The 16882-nt window shown below is 44.3% G+C and overlaps 1 protein-coding gene across 2 annotated transcripts in view; it reads right to left on the reverse strand.

Annotated features, from left to right (window-relative positions):
• Nucleotides 1-9972: 9972 nt before the first annotated feature.
• SNX31 (sorting nexin 31) overlaps nucleotides 9973-16882 on the reverse strand; it is a gene marked incomplete at both ends in the record, with an annotated part of 45538 nt that continues 38628 nt past the window's right edge. The window contains 2 exons of one of the 2 annotated variants that reach the window (XM_079795924.1): nucleotides 9973-10065; nucleotides 11571-11627. In XM_079795924.1, coding sequence (XP_079652050.1) covers nucleotides 9973-10065; nucleotides 11571-11627 — 150 coding nt within the window. Of the gene's footprint in view, nucleotides 10069-11570; nucleotides 11628-16882 lie in introns of both variants that reach the window. The other variant, XM_079795923.1, reaches the window with a different exon arrangement.

The raw sequence follows: 16882 nt of genomic DNA on the forward strand, positions 1-16882 counted from the left end.
TGCCCACCCAGGCCACCCTCATGCCCACCCATTCAAGGACTGTTATTCAGTCTAACAGTTTGTTCTTGAAAATGTCATGTAACTCTTTAGGATTATTGTCCAATTTGAGAAAACCTCTATCAAATTTCTTTCGTGTAAGAATTACAAGATTTCAGGGCATTCCACATTTTCTTGTGCAGTGAGTGACTAATCACAAATATTCTTCTTCTAATTGATGACACTTATAAATCAATCTGTCATGGGCGCCCTTGCAATTGTGTGTTAAGTCTATAATATTTTCATTGATGCCTGTTAATGATGTCAAATCAGCCAAGAATTTCAGCCTTTTCCCAAAGTGTTCAAACAATTCACTCTTCTTCATTAATTGGTCTATTAAACAATCTTGAGAGTCTATTCACTACTTCTGTTTAAATGTATCTCTCCTCTCCTTCTTCATGAAGCACTGTTTTTGTTTGATCTGAAAAATGGAGGGACTCTGCAGACAGCTTTTTTTCCTTGACGAGACTAAGGGAATGAATTGCATGCTACACATAGGTTGTGACGCCTTCATATCACCACACCTGGGGACTTGAGCACGGGGGGATGGGTGTGAGGACTATTTACGGAAGCCACTCCCACACCCCAGCAACAAGTTAGCACCTGGTGGAAGCGACCACGAACCAGAGAATCTTATCCCACTAACCGCAAACCAAAGTATCCCCAACTGCATGTATGCTCAGCCAGAGCCCCAAAATGTGTGCAGCTACTCCACGCTACTCAACCGAAGGCGAGGAGCGTCTTTGAGAAGTCTGAGCGAAGAGACAGCCACCTTCATCAACTGCAGTAAAAAACATTTTAATTTTGCCATTTCATTGGACCCTGTGAACAACTCCCAGGGTCCCTGTCAGGCTCTTGGAAGGGGCTTGCATAAGGGAGGCTGTCCTAGTTCCCTCAGGTCCCTGTAACAGATGACCACAAACTTAAAGCCTGAAGACAACACCAATTGATCCTCTGACAGTTCAGGAGGTCAGAAGTCCAAAGGAGTCTCACCGGGATAAAACCGAAGTGTAGGCGGTGCGGCATTCCTTCCGGAAGCTCCGGGGGTGGAATCCATGTCCTTGCCTTCTCCGGCTCCTGGAGGCTGCCCACACTCCTGGGCACAGGACGCCTTCCTCCGTCTTCCAAGCCAGCAGCGTAGCCCTTTCTCTCTGACCTCTGCTCTGGCCCTGCATCTTCCCTTAGTTTGACCCTCCTGCTTCCTTGGATTATATGGGACACACCTGGACAATCCAGAATACTATTTCCATCTCAAGGCCTTGAACTTAATCACATCTCCAAAGTCCTTTTTATCGTGCAAGATAACACAGTCCCCGGCTCTGGGGGATTAGGACATGGACATCTTGGAGGGGATGTCATTCAGCCCACCACAAGGACCCTGGAGCTTCACCTCCATTCCCTTCAGGTAAACCTGCCTCTTCTTCCTCATCACCAAAATCTAGCTGGTGCTGAGTTCTGATTGCGAGAGTCCCAGTGGGAAGGAATACCTGTAACTACACCTGGGACGAGTGCTATGGAGGAAAAGAGAAGAGATGCTAGGGAGGTAACGAATACTCCAAAATACGGGACCTAATTTAAATGGGAGGACAGCAGTGTCTCTGAGGAAGGAATACATCTGAGCTGCAAAGGATGAGGAGTTCATTAAGCAGTGGACAAGGGAAATGCTCCAGACAGAGGGGGCAAGCTGTGTGGCCTGGGAAAGGGTGATGTCAGAGGGTCAGTGCAGCGAAGCTGTATCCCGGCCATTAAATGCTTAGCACTCACCACAATGAATGGCACACAGTAGGTGATTAGTAGTTCTCAACTCCGGCAGCACATTCCAAGCAACACAGGAGCTTAAAAACACCAACACCCAGGCCCTAGTCAAGACCGAGTCAGAATTGTTTGAAAGTACAATACAGCCCAGTATCTGTATTTTTCAAAGCTTCCCGGGGAATTCTGGTGCACAGCCAGGGTTCAGGATCACTCTATTCGATACAAGTAAATGAGTGGATGGATGGATGGATGGATGGATGGATGGATGGATGGATGACAGAAAGCATTTGCTTGGGGTAGGATTTTCTTTTAGGAGGTTTTCTTGTGCGTAAGGAAAAGAAGGATTTTGGCTATATTGGATTATATTTTCCGAAAATGCAGAAAAGACTTTCAAAAACATAATGAAATGCTCATCGGAAGAGACTCAGAATGATCTGGCAATCATCTCAGTGTAACCAGTTGTCGCTGCATAAAAGACCTGTGTTGGAATGGGAAGGTGTTTTTTAAAAAGCATACGGTACGTGCAAAGGAAGGGGCACTTCTTGTTGTTAAGCTCTAGTTACAGCCCAGAAGGCATTTTCGTTTTCTGGTAGTACTAACGAATGACCATCAGAGGGAGACATGCTCCGAAAAGTGTTTTCCACGGGTGCCCCATCTCCCACAGAACTAGCGTGCATCAGGCGTTTCTTAAGGCGGTGGGATCTCAAGGCAGAACCATTCAGTGAGTAAGTCTCAGGGTATGAGGCCAGTGGCATATATTTATCTGCACCAGAGTTAGATTCATTTCAGTTCTCTAACAGTTTAAACAATTAAACCACTGAGGACAGGGGGTGGGGGTTGGAGGGGAGGATGAAGTGTGTATGTGTGCCAGCATTGTATTTGCAAAACTAAGGGGAAACTTGGAAGACTTAGACTTAGAGAATCACATTTTCCTCCAGCAACCAGCACAACTAGGAATTAAGTATTCAAGCAAAACCCCTCTCCCTTTGTTAATCAATCTATCTATCTATCTATCTATCTATCTATCTATCTATCTATCTAGAGAGGTAATAAGCAAATTAGGCCGGGACTCCGTTACGGGTCACAACCAGACAGGAGGAGGTTGCGTGTGCAGGTGAGGCCCACAGCGGAGAGGGAGACAGAGGCAGGGGGGCCTGCCCGAGCTGGTGCGGCAGCTCACAGCCCCGGAGCGGACACAGGCAGGGGGGCTGGGGGACACTGCGAGTCAGTTGTGGGTCCCGGCCCCCTGCAGGGCGCCTCCTCACGTGATTTCAGTCACTCGCTGGGCCTCTAGTTGTAAAATAAGCATCTTAGGTCGCCTTGCGTTTGTGGAGTTACCGAGACAACAGCTGGATCCCTGGAAAGAAGAAAAGGGCTTGGATCCTCACTGTAACACCCAGTTGTTGTTTTTCTCTGCGCTTGTCCACTTATGCCAGAACCGCACAGATTTTCACACGTATATTAGACAAAATGTTGTATATAGGGACTAGCCCCGATTAACCTTCCATTCTAAAAGTTAACTGATCATTAGTAAAGGGATACTTTTTGCAAAGTTGGAAGCAAATATGTTGCTTCGCAAAGCCTTTACAGGTGACTAGTGAGAGGCTGGGTTCAGGCGGGGAAGCCTTTACAAAACTGCGATGCCCAAGTCAAGGTAAAGGCCAAGGCTATGCCACTCCGAAACTATTGTCTGCAAATACACGGGACTAATCCAACTTTTGAACCTAACACTCCCGGCCAACAAGTGCAGACATTTTTTACATTTTTATGGGGGTGGGGGAGTGAGTAAGTAATGCAAATTGCTCTTCGTCTGTGCATTTGTTCTAAGGCACACAGAATGAGAAAAGACTTACAGATGATCATGTTTCTCGAAAAACCTGAGAAATGTATTTTACAGTCTATCTTCCAAGCGTACAAGGCACATTTTTAAAAAAATGGAGTTAGTTGCTTTTAGTTTTGTTTTTTGTCTGTTTGTTTGTTTTGTCAATAATCCAGTAGGATTTTTTTTTTTTTCCAAGTCCAAGGTAAGGGAGTTTGCAATAGGGCTGTAAGGTTTTAGGACTTTTCTACAGTTAATTCGCTAAGGTCTCAGCCCATCTTCATTGTGACCCCCAGACTACATGTCACCAGCTTTAATTTTGACAAAGGGAAAAGAGGAGATGAGGTAAGAAAGAGGGGGAACAACCCATAGTTCATTGCAAAAGACTAGCAGTACTCATATACATAATTGATGGAAATCCAGTTACCTGCGAGAATCTTGGGTTTAACCACTATCATGCGGTATTCAGTTGATACAAGAAAATAAACTCGGAAATACAATCTTCTTATTTTCTTCCGTAACCTGGTGCTATCCAGGGGCTGGGCCGGATCTGCTTTCCTTCTGCATAGGAGGTGGACTTGTTAGCCTAGTGCAGTGGTCGGCAAACTCATTAGTCAACAGAGCCAAATATCAACAGTACGATTGAAATTTCTTTTGAGAGCCAAATTTTTTAAACTTAAACTTCTTCTAACGCCACTTCTCCAAAATAGACTCGCCCAGGCCGTGGTATTTTGTGGAAGAGCCACACTCAAGGGGCCAAAGAGCCGCATGTGGCTCGCGAGCTGCAGTTTGCCGACCACGGGCCTAGTGCCTCCTGGAAGCATGATGCTCCACCATAGTGCAGGCTGGGCTGAGGGGACCTCTCCCCCCCCCCCCCCCGCCCCCCCCCGCCCCCCCCCCCCCCCGCTCCATCCACCAGCTATTGTGGAGCAAAGTCTGGAAATCAGCTCTATAGTTAACTGAGTTTTGATTAGAACTTGTCCCCAAGTGGTTGCCTTTTGCAACGTTTATGTTGAGTAACTGCCATTTCACTCGTTTTACTCGTCATTTTGTTCTGCTGAAAATCAATTTCTGCACTTCCCTTGACTGGGACCCAGAAACAGCAGATTTGCATCATCTCTTCCTCTGCACACTAGACCCTGTTCCAAAGGATTGGGGCGCCCCAGAAATTCTGCAGGGCCCGGTTCCCAGCGAGAATCAGAGCGCGCATGTGCACAGCAAAGCCAACTCACACGTACCATTTTCAGCCTGCTGCTCCGGCGTCTCCACCCCAGACAACTGCTGCATCGCAGTGTGTGCTCATGGGGACAGATGGAAATCCCATTAGGAAACACAGCCAACTCTGTGTTCCCACATTTTTCAGGAGAGAAACCACATTCGGCGTAAGAACAGTGCAAAAGCCCTAGTGTCGGTGCCTTTAAATCAACTGAATGTCTAACCTCTTCCAAGATATTACACAAGCAAAGCCCATATGGTGAGCTAAAGACTTTGCCCTACAGAACAGGACCTGGGCTAGGTAGGGCTAGACCAAAGACCCAAGTTCACCATGTACTTTTCCTAAAGCTCTAATTTTTCTTGCCTGGAAAATCATTATACGAATGACTTCTTAAGAATACAACAACAATAACAAAGAATACAACAAATAACTTTTATAAAGTAACTTATATGCCAAGTGCAATTATACATCAATAAAGTGTGTGATGTGTAATACTTTAACAATAAAGATTTAAAAAATAATCCTATATAATAAAGAGGTAATATGCAAATTAACCCTCATGCCCTCACAAGATGGCTGCCTACGACCAGGCCGGCAGGGGGGTTAGTGAGGGATGACCAAAAGACTGAACAAGCAGGCTGCGTGGGGCGACCAGGCCAGCAAGGGAGGCAGTTGGAGGTGATTAGGCTGGCAGAGAGGGGCAGTTGGGGGCGACCAGGCTGGCAGGGGGGGCAGTAAGGGGTGACCAGGCAGGCAGGCAGGTGAGTGATTAGGAGCCAGCAGTCTAGGATTATGAGAGGGATGTCCCGGATTGGAGAGAGTGCAGGCTGGGCTGAGGGGACCCTCGCCCCCCCATGCACAAATTTCATGCACCGGGCCTCTAGTTTATCTATATATGAAGATAGTACCTCCTCCTCTGACCCGTATGAGGGTACTGTAAACATCGAATGACGTAATGGGCATGAAAATGCTTTGTGATACCAGCATATGGGGCAGATCAGAGAACACCTGAAATGCCAGCCAGGGGGGTTAGTGAGGAATGCCCAAACAACTGAACAATAAAAGATTAACACAGAAAAATAAAATAAAATGTGTGTGTGTGTGTGTGGGGGGGGGGGGGGTTGGGGGGACTACAAATATAAGGATTAAAAGCCATTTTATAAGGGATTATCAGTTACCTGTCCCATACTTTTTGTAAGTTAACTCAGCACATCTTATTTTGGGGTGATGAGAGCCATCAAAATACACCTAACTTCTGCCCCACTGGTGTGGCTCAGTGGTTAAGTGTCAAACCTATGAACCAGGAGGTTACTGTTTTGATTCCCAGTCAGGGCACATGCCCAGGTTGTTGGCTTGATCTCCAGTAGGGGGCGTTCAGGAGGTAGCCAGTTAATGATTCTCTCTCATCATAGATGTTTCTATCTCTTTCCCTCTCTCTGAAATCAATAAAAACATATTTAAAAAATTACACCTAATTTCTTAACTTTTTTTTTCTGGGATCACTGATGATAGGATTGAGATCAGTCTAATAAAGGAGAGAAGTTCTTTTCATTCCATTTCCTGCCATCCCGAGTCCTCAGCAGGCCGGTGGACCACTGACCACACACTGCAGGAGGAGGAATGACCGAGAAGCATCCGGAAAAGCAGAGTGGTCTCCTTTGCTGAGTTTTGTATTTTAGGATCAATTTGGCCACTGTTTTCTCACCAAGGCTTAGAACCTATTTGGTTTTCCACAGATTAAGATCACTTAGCTCTTCTCAAATTTACTTTGAGGGTGAAATTAAGGTGATTTCTAACTTAGATATTTCACATAAAATTTTCTCCCCCATCATCCGTGTGGGGATGTGTGCAAGCCATAAGCTTACTGCATACTGACCTAGCTTTGGCGAGCACGTCAGATCCTCAGACAAAGCCTGCATGTGCCTCCTGCCACAGGACCCAAAGCGCTCGGGCCTTGGGCCTCACCACAGTTTAATCAGCTCTGCCCTTTATTCTCATTATGATTCTTGTGAAATTTCCAAACTCAAGTGTGTTTGTCCATGGGCAGAGAGCTTGTGCCAGTTTATTTCAGGAGTATGAGCAGCAGTAGAAACGAAGATGCATGTCTGGAAGATGTGAGAGAAGTGATACTGGTGCATGTAAATGTATCCAGAGAAAATCTGGCTGGCTGGGGACCATTTTGCAGGAATAATGAGGAGCGAATCTATAGACTTAAGGATATACTGGTAATTTCCCACGCCATGCCACACCCCTTAGAAGTGACTTGAAGGATTTCCAGTTACCTACGTTTTTATTATTACTACTAGTAGCCCTGCGCATGAATCTGTGCACCAGTAGCTCGCTGCCACCCTCCTGTAGCTCTCCACTGCCCGCTTGTAGCTCGCTGCCCCACCCTCCTGCTGATCCGTGATCCGGTTGTTATGCGGTCGGTCATTACGCTTCATGGCGTAACGACCATTTGCATATTACATCTTTATTATATAGGATTTTAATTTTTTGTTGTTAAATTATTTTTCCACTGAGGATATTTTTTCATTGATTTTTAGGGAGAGTGGAAGAGAGAGGGAAAGACAGAGAGAAACATCAATGTGAGCGTAACACATCAATTGGTTACCTCCTGCACGCACCAGGACCAGGGCCCGGGCCAGGGAGGAGCCTGCAACCAAGGAACGTGCCCTTGACCAGAATGGAACCTGGGACTCTTTGGTCCACAGGCCGTTGCTCTACCCACTGAGCCAAATGGGCTAGGGCCAGAGTTGCCTACCTTTATAAAGGTCATGCGCTGCCTGATGTCTTCCGTGCCATTGGGAAGGTCACGCCCCAGCAATACCACCTGGAGACTGAGGTCCTCGCCGGGAGGGGTGATGGGCGTCTTCTCCCAGGGCCTGCAGCGGGGAAGGCCACTCTGGCAGTTGGAGTTCAGACTTTTTCCCCAATAATGGTATGTGTTGGCCCACAAGTGATCCCAACCCGCCAACTCCTCCTAGGTGAAAATAGGCCCAGTAATCCCGAAAGACGCTAACGGCCCTTCTTCCCTCACAGAACTGTCAAGGAACGTGCCATTTTGCAAAGTAAATTTTGAATTGTTTTCTACTATCCCAGTTCCTTTATTCTTCACAGAATATACTGCGAATGCCCTTCATTACTTGTATTTTTCTTCTCATATTCTGATATATATTGATGATAACCTCTACGTGTTAAAAAAAAAATTAACAAGTACCATGCTTCTGTGTTTGCCACCCTCAAATAAGGGATAAACTGCTTGACTTATGGGATGAGGCTGCTGCATTCGTGCATGCACACTGGTCCCTCTTCCTCTTAGCATCATCTCCGAACTGCTCCCTGAACCTAAAACTTGGCTAGCACAGAGCGGCTCATTCTCCCACTGGGGTCTACCTTTTCCCTTCCTGTGTGTGCCCCAACTCTGCCTCCACGTGGCTCCACTCTTTCTTCAAAGTCCCTGTTCCCCTTGGGCTTTCTTGACCGTCCCCAAACTCCCTTCACACACAGGCCCGTACTCCACATTGGACCCCTACTTCGCGCTGCCTGGGGTTCCTCACTCTTATGTGTCAAGTTGAAACATAACAAACTGACAACATTCAATTATTTTTGACCTCCACAATAACAAGTGCATATAGTTCAACCTAATATATGCGTCTCCTCACCCCCCATACAATTTTTCTTTACATTCCCAGTGTCTACAATAGTCCCTTACACAGAGTAGGTGTTTGCTTGGCTCAGTGAATAGAGCGTCAGCCTGTGGACTGAAGGGTCCCAGGTTCGATTCCGGCCAAGGGCACATGCCTGGGTTGCGGGCTCAATCCCCAGTAGGGGGTGTGCAGGAGGCAGCCAATCAATGATTCTCTCTCATCATTGATGTTTCTATCTCTCTCTCCTTCTCCCTTCCTCCCTGAAATCAATAAATATATTTTTTTAAAAAAAAGAAGAAGAAACAGGCTTCAACTATTCTTAAGTTAGCCAAATAGTAGATAAGTTTCCATTTTCATCTAAAAATGCATTCTAACCCCGTAATACACTTACCACGGACCATGTGGGGTGTTTATTATGCCCCCTGCCAAAATTTCCTATTACAGTCTAAGACAGAAATATAAAACTTTATAGTACTAGAAGTTATGGCTAGAGGCATTGCTTTGTAAATACTATGGGCTTTAATAGATTCTATATTTCAAAATTATTATTCGGAGAATTTCCAACAGTAAATTCTATATTCACTGGAATATATTTCATATTTATTGTATAATTAAGTTACACAACCCAGTTAGAAAAGAACATCAGAATATGACACTTCATCTAATTACATTTCATAGATTCTTCTGTCCTTCTCCCTTATTGTGGTCATAATTCTATATATATTACATTAATTATCATCATAAACTAAAACTGGATAAGGAAAAAATCTAGTGAATAAGTATACATATTTGTAAAGCTATGAGACTTATAAGGTATCTGATACTGATACCCATTGCTTTCCAAAATAAAAATAATCAAAATAGCGTGATGACCACTGAACTGAATTTAGTATTCTAAGGGCAGAATACAATGACAAGAGTGGAGAAATGGAGAACTCCGTATTACTTTGAGTACATCCACAGCAGTAGGCTCAGAATTATGTAAGGAAATAAATCAATATTTCCTCCCTCTCCTTGCTCTGCTGCTGTGGACACATCAGTAAAGTCCAAATTTCTTTTTCCATGATTCCATTTCTTAGAGCTTTTCCTCAGCTGATGAGTCATCTTCAGAACTTAATTCCAAATGTGTTTATAGTGCTTACTGCTGAGCCTTTCATTCGTGTCGTGTCAGAACATATAAAAGACGTCACGGAGCCAGGTAAACATCTCTTTTAGGGGAATGGAGAGAAGAACAAGCTTCTTACTAATTGATTTGGATTTGCCACTTGTCATGTATGAGTCATTAAAACAAACAGGATAGCTTTGGCTCGCATTTCTGTTTCATTTGAGTTTAACAAAGTTCTGAAGTCGTCTTGATGAAGAGGGTCCATCTTAATGTCACAAAAATAGGAAGGGGTCAAATTTCTTTTACTGATGGTAGGAAGCTCACTTTCAACGGTTAAGCACTGTCAACACAGCCTTAGAGGACATTTTAAAAAGTGAGTGAGACTTTCTCTTCAAAGACCTTCTTCCTCTGTGGTCCCCAAAACACAGTCACCTTCAGCTACCTTAATCTTGCTTGTCCTTGGTAGAAAACTAGAATAGTCTTTCTGCTGTGAAGTAAACAGAGAGGTCAGAAATATATATGGGAGGAAATAACTTCCATAACAACAATAGCAAAGTCAAGGATTCTCATATTTAAAAGGCAACAGAAAGTTACATCTGTTTAAGCAGTGGTCGGCAAACTCATTAGTCAACAGAACAAAATATCAACAGTACAACGATTGAAATTTCTTTTGAGAGCCAAATTTTTTAAACTTAAACTTCTTCTAACGCCACTTCTTCAAAATAGACTCGCCCAGGCCGTGGTATTTTGTGGAAGAGCCACACTCAAGGGGCCAGAGAGCCGCAGTTTGCCGACCACGGTACAGTTTAAGCAATGGTTATTCTAAAAGGTTTTAGAAGCTACACTTAGGGCTGAGAGCGCCCCCTGCTGGTATGCCGAGGTAGCCCTTTCCAGACCAACCCCAGGCACTGGGATGTCTCCAGGAAACACTTGAATCTGCCTCTCCTGTCTTTTCCCCCTCCCTTAGAGCCATGTGACTTTCCACGTTTAACTTCATCCCAAATCTTTACTATACATTTTAAGAGGTTCTGATTGCTATAAACCGATTGGGACTGGGAGAGAAGCCCTGATCAGCCCGATCACTGGCCAGGTCAAGGGACCCCACCCGTGCACAAATTTGTGCACCGGGCCTCTGGTTACGATAAAAGAGAAAGCTTTGCATTTCATCTGTTTTAAATTTTCTGGGCTTATTCACTCAAGAAAGGACTGTATATACTTATACATACCATCCCTATATACTAAGTATTTTTCAAAATATCTTTTTATTGATTTCAGTGAGGAAGGGAGAGGGAGAGATAGAAACATCAATGATGAGAGAGAATAATTGAATAATTGATTGGCTGCCTCCTGCACGCCCCCCCCACTGGGGATCGAGCTGCAATTGGGCATGGGAGTCCAACTGTGACCTCCTGGTTCATAGGTCGACACTCAACCACTGAGCCAAGCCGGCCACGCTGTACTAAAATATTTTTTATATACACAGCAGACCTTGTGACAGGAGCTGGACCAATAATAAATTCCATTCAAATGCTACGAAGAGGTCACCTTTATTTCATTCATCTACTCCGGGATTTGAACTTAGAAAGAGTTAGCAAAAGTAGTTACGGGCACAGCTCTGGAGTCAGATGCCTGCTTCCTTCCACCACTGATTACTGTGCAACCTAGGGCAAGCCATTTAACCTCTCTGGTTTATAAGATGGTGGGGAGGATGGATGCGTTAATCCAGCAGTCGCCAACTGGTGGTCCGTGGACCACTGGTGGTCCGTGAGGTCTGAAAGGTTGGCCACTACTGGTTTAAGGAAATCTTTGGAGCAGCGGTCGCCAACAACAAATAGACTACACTTCTTGGCCTAACCTACATGGAAGAGCTTCTGAAAAGGAGAATTCTGGCTTATTATTAAAAGTAGAATGACTTTGGTTATTGAAAGGGGGGAAATGGCAGATGTATCAAAGTGGTAATGTATCAGTTACATAATTTTACTCACAGACCTGGCTTTGTTGACTGTGGTATTTTCTACTTCTGCCTTGTTCCGGAACTTCAATCTGCTAAAGAGATTAGGAAAATGTCGGTCAGTGCAGCCTGGAGAAGCAAACACACAAATAACCTATTTAACTAGCACATTCCCCCTCCCACAATAATCCTCTTAAAGGCCCCGAAGGCTGCCAGGCACACCTACTTCTTATCTGCAAATTCCCCCTTTATTTGCAAGTGTCTAAGTGATACAGTAATTGAGTTGCCAAAAGTAAAGTGAAGCTTAATGTTTAACATGGGTAGTTGCCTACGGACATTGTGGTTTAACACAGATTCTCAAGGGTCTTCACCTAAAATAAAATGAACTTCTAATCCTGAAATAATTCACAGAGCTCCCATCCATATGCTGAATCAAAGCCAAAAGGGGCTCTGATTTTAACCCAAAGGCACCATGAGTCAAGGGAAGAATCAAACTGAAGTTCAAGACACTTGCATCTACCTCATGTTCATAAGGTAAACTCAATGTAACAGCCAGGGTCCGAGCAGAATACAGAACAGATGGCGCCCTCTTGGGGTGATTGAGGAGAGTTTTCAAAAGGAACTATTTAGTGGAGACGTGGCAGATTAAAGTGCATCAATGAAGGGATGTTGGAGTCCCCGGGGACTAGGGTTTGGGGGTGATTCTTCCCCCCTCTAGGCCTGAAGGGACGAGAGCAGGTGGTACTGGAGGGGGAGTAGCAGGGAGGAGAGGCCCCCCACAGGAGCGTGACCCCTGTACAGGGCTGTGCCAAGCAGCGGAGACCCAGCGGGGACAGAGTGGAGAAATAAATCCCCCCATCTCACTTTTCTCCCACCCTCCACGCTCCCTGGGTTTCCCCAGTGGTGAGCATGGTCCAAGGTCGGAGATCGGAGGGCAAGGTCACAGTACACAAAGGTCAGTCTCCAGGGCATGGAGAGGTTGGAAGAGAGTGAAGAATGAACCTGGAAGGAGAAAGAGACTGTCTGGCATAGCCAGTGTACTGGACGTAGCCAGGGTTTGGGAGAAAGAGTTCTTTAGGCTCATAAGAAAAGAAGAGAATTACTATGAAACAATGATATGCATGTCTCAGCTCATCACTCTGTAACTGTAAATGTCTCTTTACTAATTGCCTTTCTCCTCCAACAAATAAACTCCCTGGTGCTAAATCCCCAGTTTCTAACCACCGCATGGCAAACACAGGCATTCAGAAAGGATGGCATGAGGGGTGATTTAATTAAGTTGTTTGTTATTGCTTATTATTCGTGAGAGTATAGAGCGGGACATTTCCAATTAAGTGGGATAAATAACATTGACACCACAAAAGAACATTATTTGTTAACTATGGTTAACTTAATTTTGTTATACAATATATTGCTTTGAAATACACATAGGACTTAGATCAGTATTGCTAATAGAAAGTTCATATATTTGAGGCCTATTTCAGCAATTTTAAAAAGTCAGTTATTAAGTTTCAGTAATGAGAAATTAATGCTCTGACGTTGAATGTGTTTTACTATTATGATTATTATTCTTGTACCACATTACATCATCGCTTGTAAATAATCTTGTGCAAAGAACTACAGAGTTTGGGGGGAAACTCAGAATTGTTCTCTCTCCTAGTCTCATTCCCCTCCCCGTCCCTAGGTAAAAATAAATAAAATAAAACCCACTACAGATGTTAAGCGATTTCTGATATAATCTATTTCCTTGTTTCAATAAGGCTTTACATATCTTACATCCTAGAAGGAATAAACTTGGAAGGAAAGCTAATTCTTTTTCGTAAGGCAGTATTCCTGCACTTTCTCCTTCATCAACAGAGTAGTTTCTACTAACAATCTAACCACTTCCTCCCGCAATCATTCTTCCCCCTGGCTCTCTAAAACGTTGTCCTCTGTATGTTCAGGCCCTTCTCATGACCACTGCAACATGTCTGTACTCCTGTTTTCTGAACTGGGCGAGCAACGCAAAGGCCGGCATTGCTGCGACATCAGACAGCACTGCCCCTGGTGCGTTCCCTCCTTACCACCTGCCGGGAACACACTTCAAAGCACCCAGCTCTGAGCCCGGCAGCCTTTTCCATGGTCTGATCTTACCCAAGATGAAAGAGAAGTGGAGAGAAAAATAGTATATATGTGATGGTAGTCTGGGAGGGGGTGAGAAGTATGAGGCAAGCAGGAAGCAGAAGGCCATCTTATTCTCTGCCGTTTCTCAGAAAACCGATTTAGAGAGTCAGGCGCACTTCAAAGTGAACAAACTAATAAAACAATCTAAGTATGGATTATTACAAATATAAAATGTTTTTCGGGATATTTTTAAAAGTTGATTTTAGAGAGAGAAAGGGAGCGATAGAGAGGAACATCCATGTGAGAGAAACATCCATCGGCTGCCTGCCACCCAGGCCACGACTGGGGATTTAACCCGTAACCCAGGTATGTGTCTGACCAGGAATCGAACCAGCTACCTTTTGTGGGTGTATAGGATGAGGCTCCAAACAACGGGGCCACATTGGCCAGGGAAATATTTTTTATTTCTTTTTTTTAAATATATTTTTTATTGATTTCAGAGAGGGAGAGAGAGATAGAAACATCAATGATGAGAGAAAATCATCGATTGGCTGCCTCCTGCACACCCCACACTGGGGATTGAGCTCGCACCCAGGCATATGCCCTGGTCGGGAATTGAACTGGGACCTCCTGGTTCATAGGTTGATGCTCAACCAACCACAGAGCAATGCCAGCCGGGCCTGTTTTTTAATTCAGAAAATTATTCATCAGTGTATTCCTGATACCGCTCATGTATTCATTATGGTTCAATATAAAAAATTGAGAAACTCCTTAGGAACACTTCTACTGCAAAAAATACATGTTTCCTTTTCTCAGTGTCTTTCATACATATTATAACGTGTGTTTTTTTTAAATATATTTCATTGATTTTTTTACAGAGAGGAAGGGAGAGGGATAGAGAGTTAGAAACATCGATGAGAGGAAAACATCGATCAGCTGCCTCCTGCACACCTCCTACTGGGGATGTACCTGCAACCAAGGTACATGCCCTTGACCAGAATCGAACCTGGGACCTTTCAGGCCGCAGGCCGATGCTCTATCCACTGAGCCAAACCGGTTAAGGCATCATACATTTTTTTTAATATATTTTATTGATTTTTTACAGAGAGGAAGAGAGAGGGATAGAGAGTTAGAAACATCGATGAGAGAGAAACATCGATCAGCTGCCTCTTGCACACCCCCTACTGGGGATGTGCCCGCAACCAAGGTACATGCCCTTGACCGGAATCGAACGTGGGACCCTTGAGTCCGCAGGCCGATGCTCTATCCACTGAGCCAAACCGGTTTCAGCAAGGCATCATACATTTTATATTTGCTGGTAGCTTACTCCATTATCCATTCTGTCCTTCTTTCTTAGTAATGTGGGATTCAGAAGGAATATATCTGCTGAGAAGGACTCCTTGCGATTAATTGAGCTCACATTCATAATCAGAGTCTAGGAGTCATTGTTTACAGAAGCTAACACACATACTGCACATTAGGGAAAAGCCCCAGACTGAGCCGCCAAGTCTCCTCCTGCACTGCATTTTCTGCAGTCTGAGCCTACACCTACAAAGGAGTTCCTGGAATCATATTTTGACCAATGAGCTGAGACCTGCCCTGTCCAATTGGAGCTGTGCAGCTATATCCTCATTTGCATCTTTAACAACCGATCAGAGAGGCTCCATAATAACCAATCTGTATGTACAGTTCTGGCCAATCAGAACAGTGCTATTTGGACCAATCACACTGGGCAAATTTAGATCCCTCATTTGCATAAAAATGAACCAACAGGGACCAGGACTGGCCTCCCCTTTGCTTTGGTGGAGAGCACTTTCAGTTTCCACCGGAACCTGCATTTCCTTAGTTTGCGAACTGTTCATCTACATAAACTTCCTCCTCTTTCTGCACCCCAGGTTGGGAATTCCTGTTGGCACTCAATTGGTGACAGTGACCTTTTGTTGACAGTAATAACACCTGAATTTATTTTGAGAAACAACAACATACCCTACAAAATGCCTAAATAACCCAGCTCCCTTGCACCTAGATGTGGGCCGGTGGTATGACTAACACTTGGCCAATAAGCTATAAGCAGAATTTTGTGGGAGGCTTCCAAGATGAAGTCTTAAAGAGAAGAGATGGGTCCTGCATCACACTTTCCTCAGACTTGTTGCCTAGAATGTGGAGGTAATGACTGGCGCTCAAGCAGCCGTCTTGAGCATGAGGTGAAAGCCACTGAAGACGGCAGAGCAGAAAGGTCTCTGGCGAAATCATGGCGCCACCATATCAGCCTGGACTGCCTACCTCTGAGCCTCTTTTGGATGAGAGAGAAGCAAACTTTTCTTTTGCTAATGACACTTGTTTGGTGTGTTGTTTTGTGTGTGTGTGTGTGTGTGTGTGTGTGTGTGTGTGTGTGTGTGTGTGATATGTAGCCAAATCTATTCCTAATATACTCTATTTTCAAATAAAATAATCCTTGTAATTCTGTTCTAGCTAAAAGCAAATATTAACAAAATTTCTTTAGGCATTAGTGTAATTGCATTTTTTATTCCTTCTGGTTTGCAGTTAATATTGCCTTTAAGAGTTTAACACGACTTTTATATTATTGACTATTTCCATTTTTTTCTTTAGCACATTTGTTGGACTTCAAATTTTAATGATCTCTTCATAAATGTTTCAAATCTACCTTGGAAAGCACTGCCTAAAGCTAACTAAGCCAATTAACTTTAAGTTGGCACTAAATTTCTTCTTTCCCCCTTTCTTCTTACTGGGATAAAACAGTACCGTTTAATATGCATCCAGGGACCATCTGCTTTATTTACGGGCTCGTTTGGTTATAGTTTCCTCAGTTTATCTGTCCCTCCCCAGATTCTTCATGATTATCAAACTCTTGGAATCACCCTGCCCAGGTGGCTCAGTTGGTTAGAGCATCCCAAGCATGTCAAACTTGCCTGGCTGGCTGGCCGGTAGGCTGCCTGCCTCCTTTATTTGCCACCAAAAAGGTTTTGGTTCCATTCCCCTTGAGGGCACACACTTAGGTTTCCATTTTGATCCCCGTTGGGGTGCATATGGGTGGCAACCGATTGATGTTTCTTTCTCGCATCAATGTCTCTCTGTCTCTCTCCCTCTCCCCTCCCTCTCTTTCTCCAATCAATAAAAACATATCCTGGGGTGAGGATTTTTTAAAAATCTTGGAATCTATTCTGCCTTGCAAAATAGAGACCTCTGTATCTTCGTCGATATCAGTGGTTCTCAACCTTTTTAATGC

The sequence above is a fragment of the Cnephaeus nilssonii genome, assembly GCF_951640355.1.
Source record: "Cnephaeus nilssonii genome assembly, chromosome: 18".
NCBI classification, from domain to species: Eukaryota; Metazoa; Chordata; class Mammalia; order Chiroptera; family Vespertilionidae; genus Cnephaeus; species Cnephaeus nilssonii.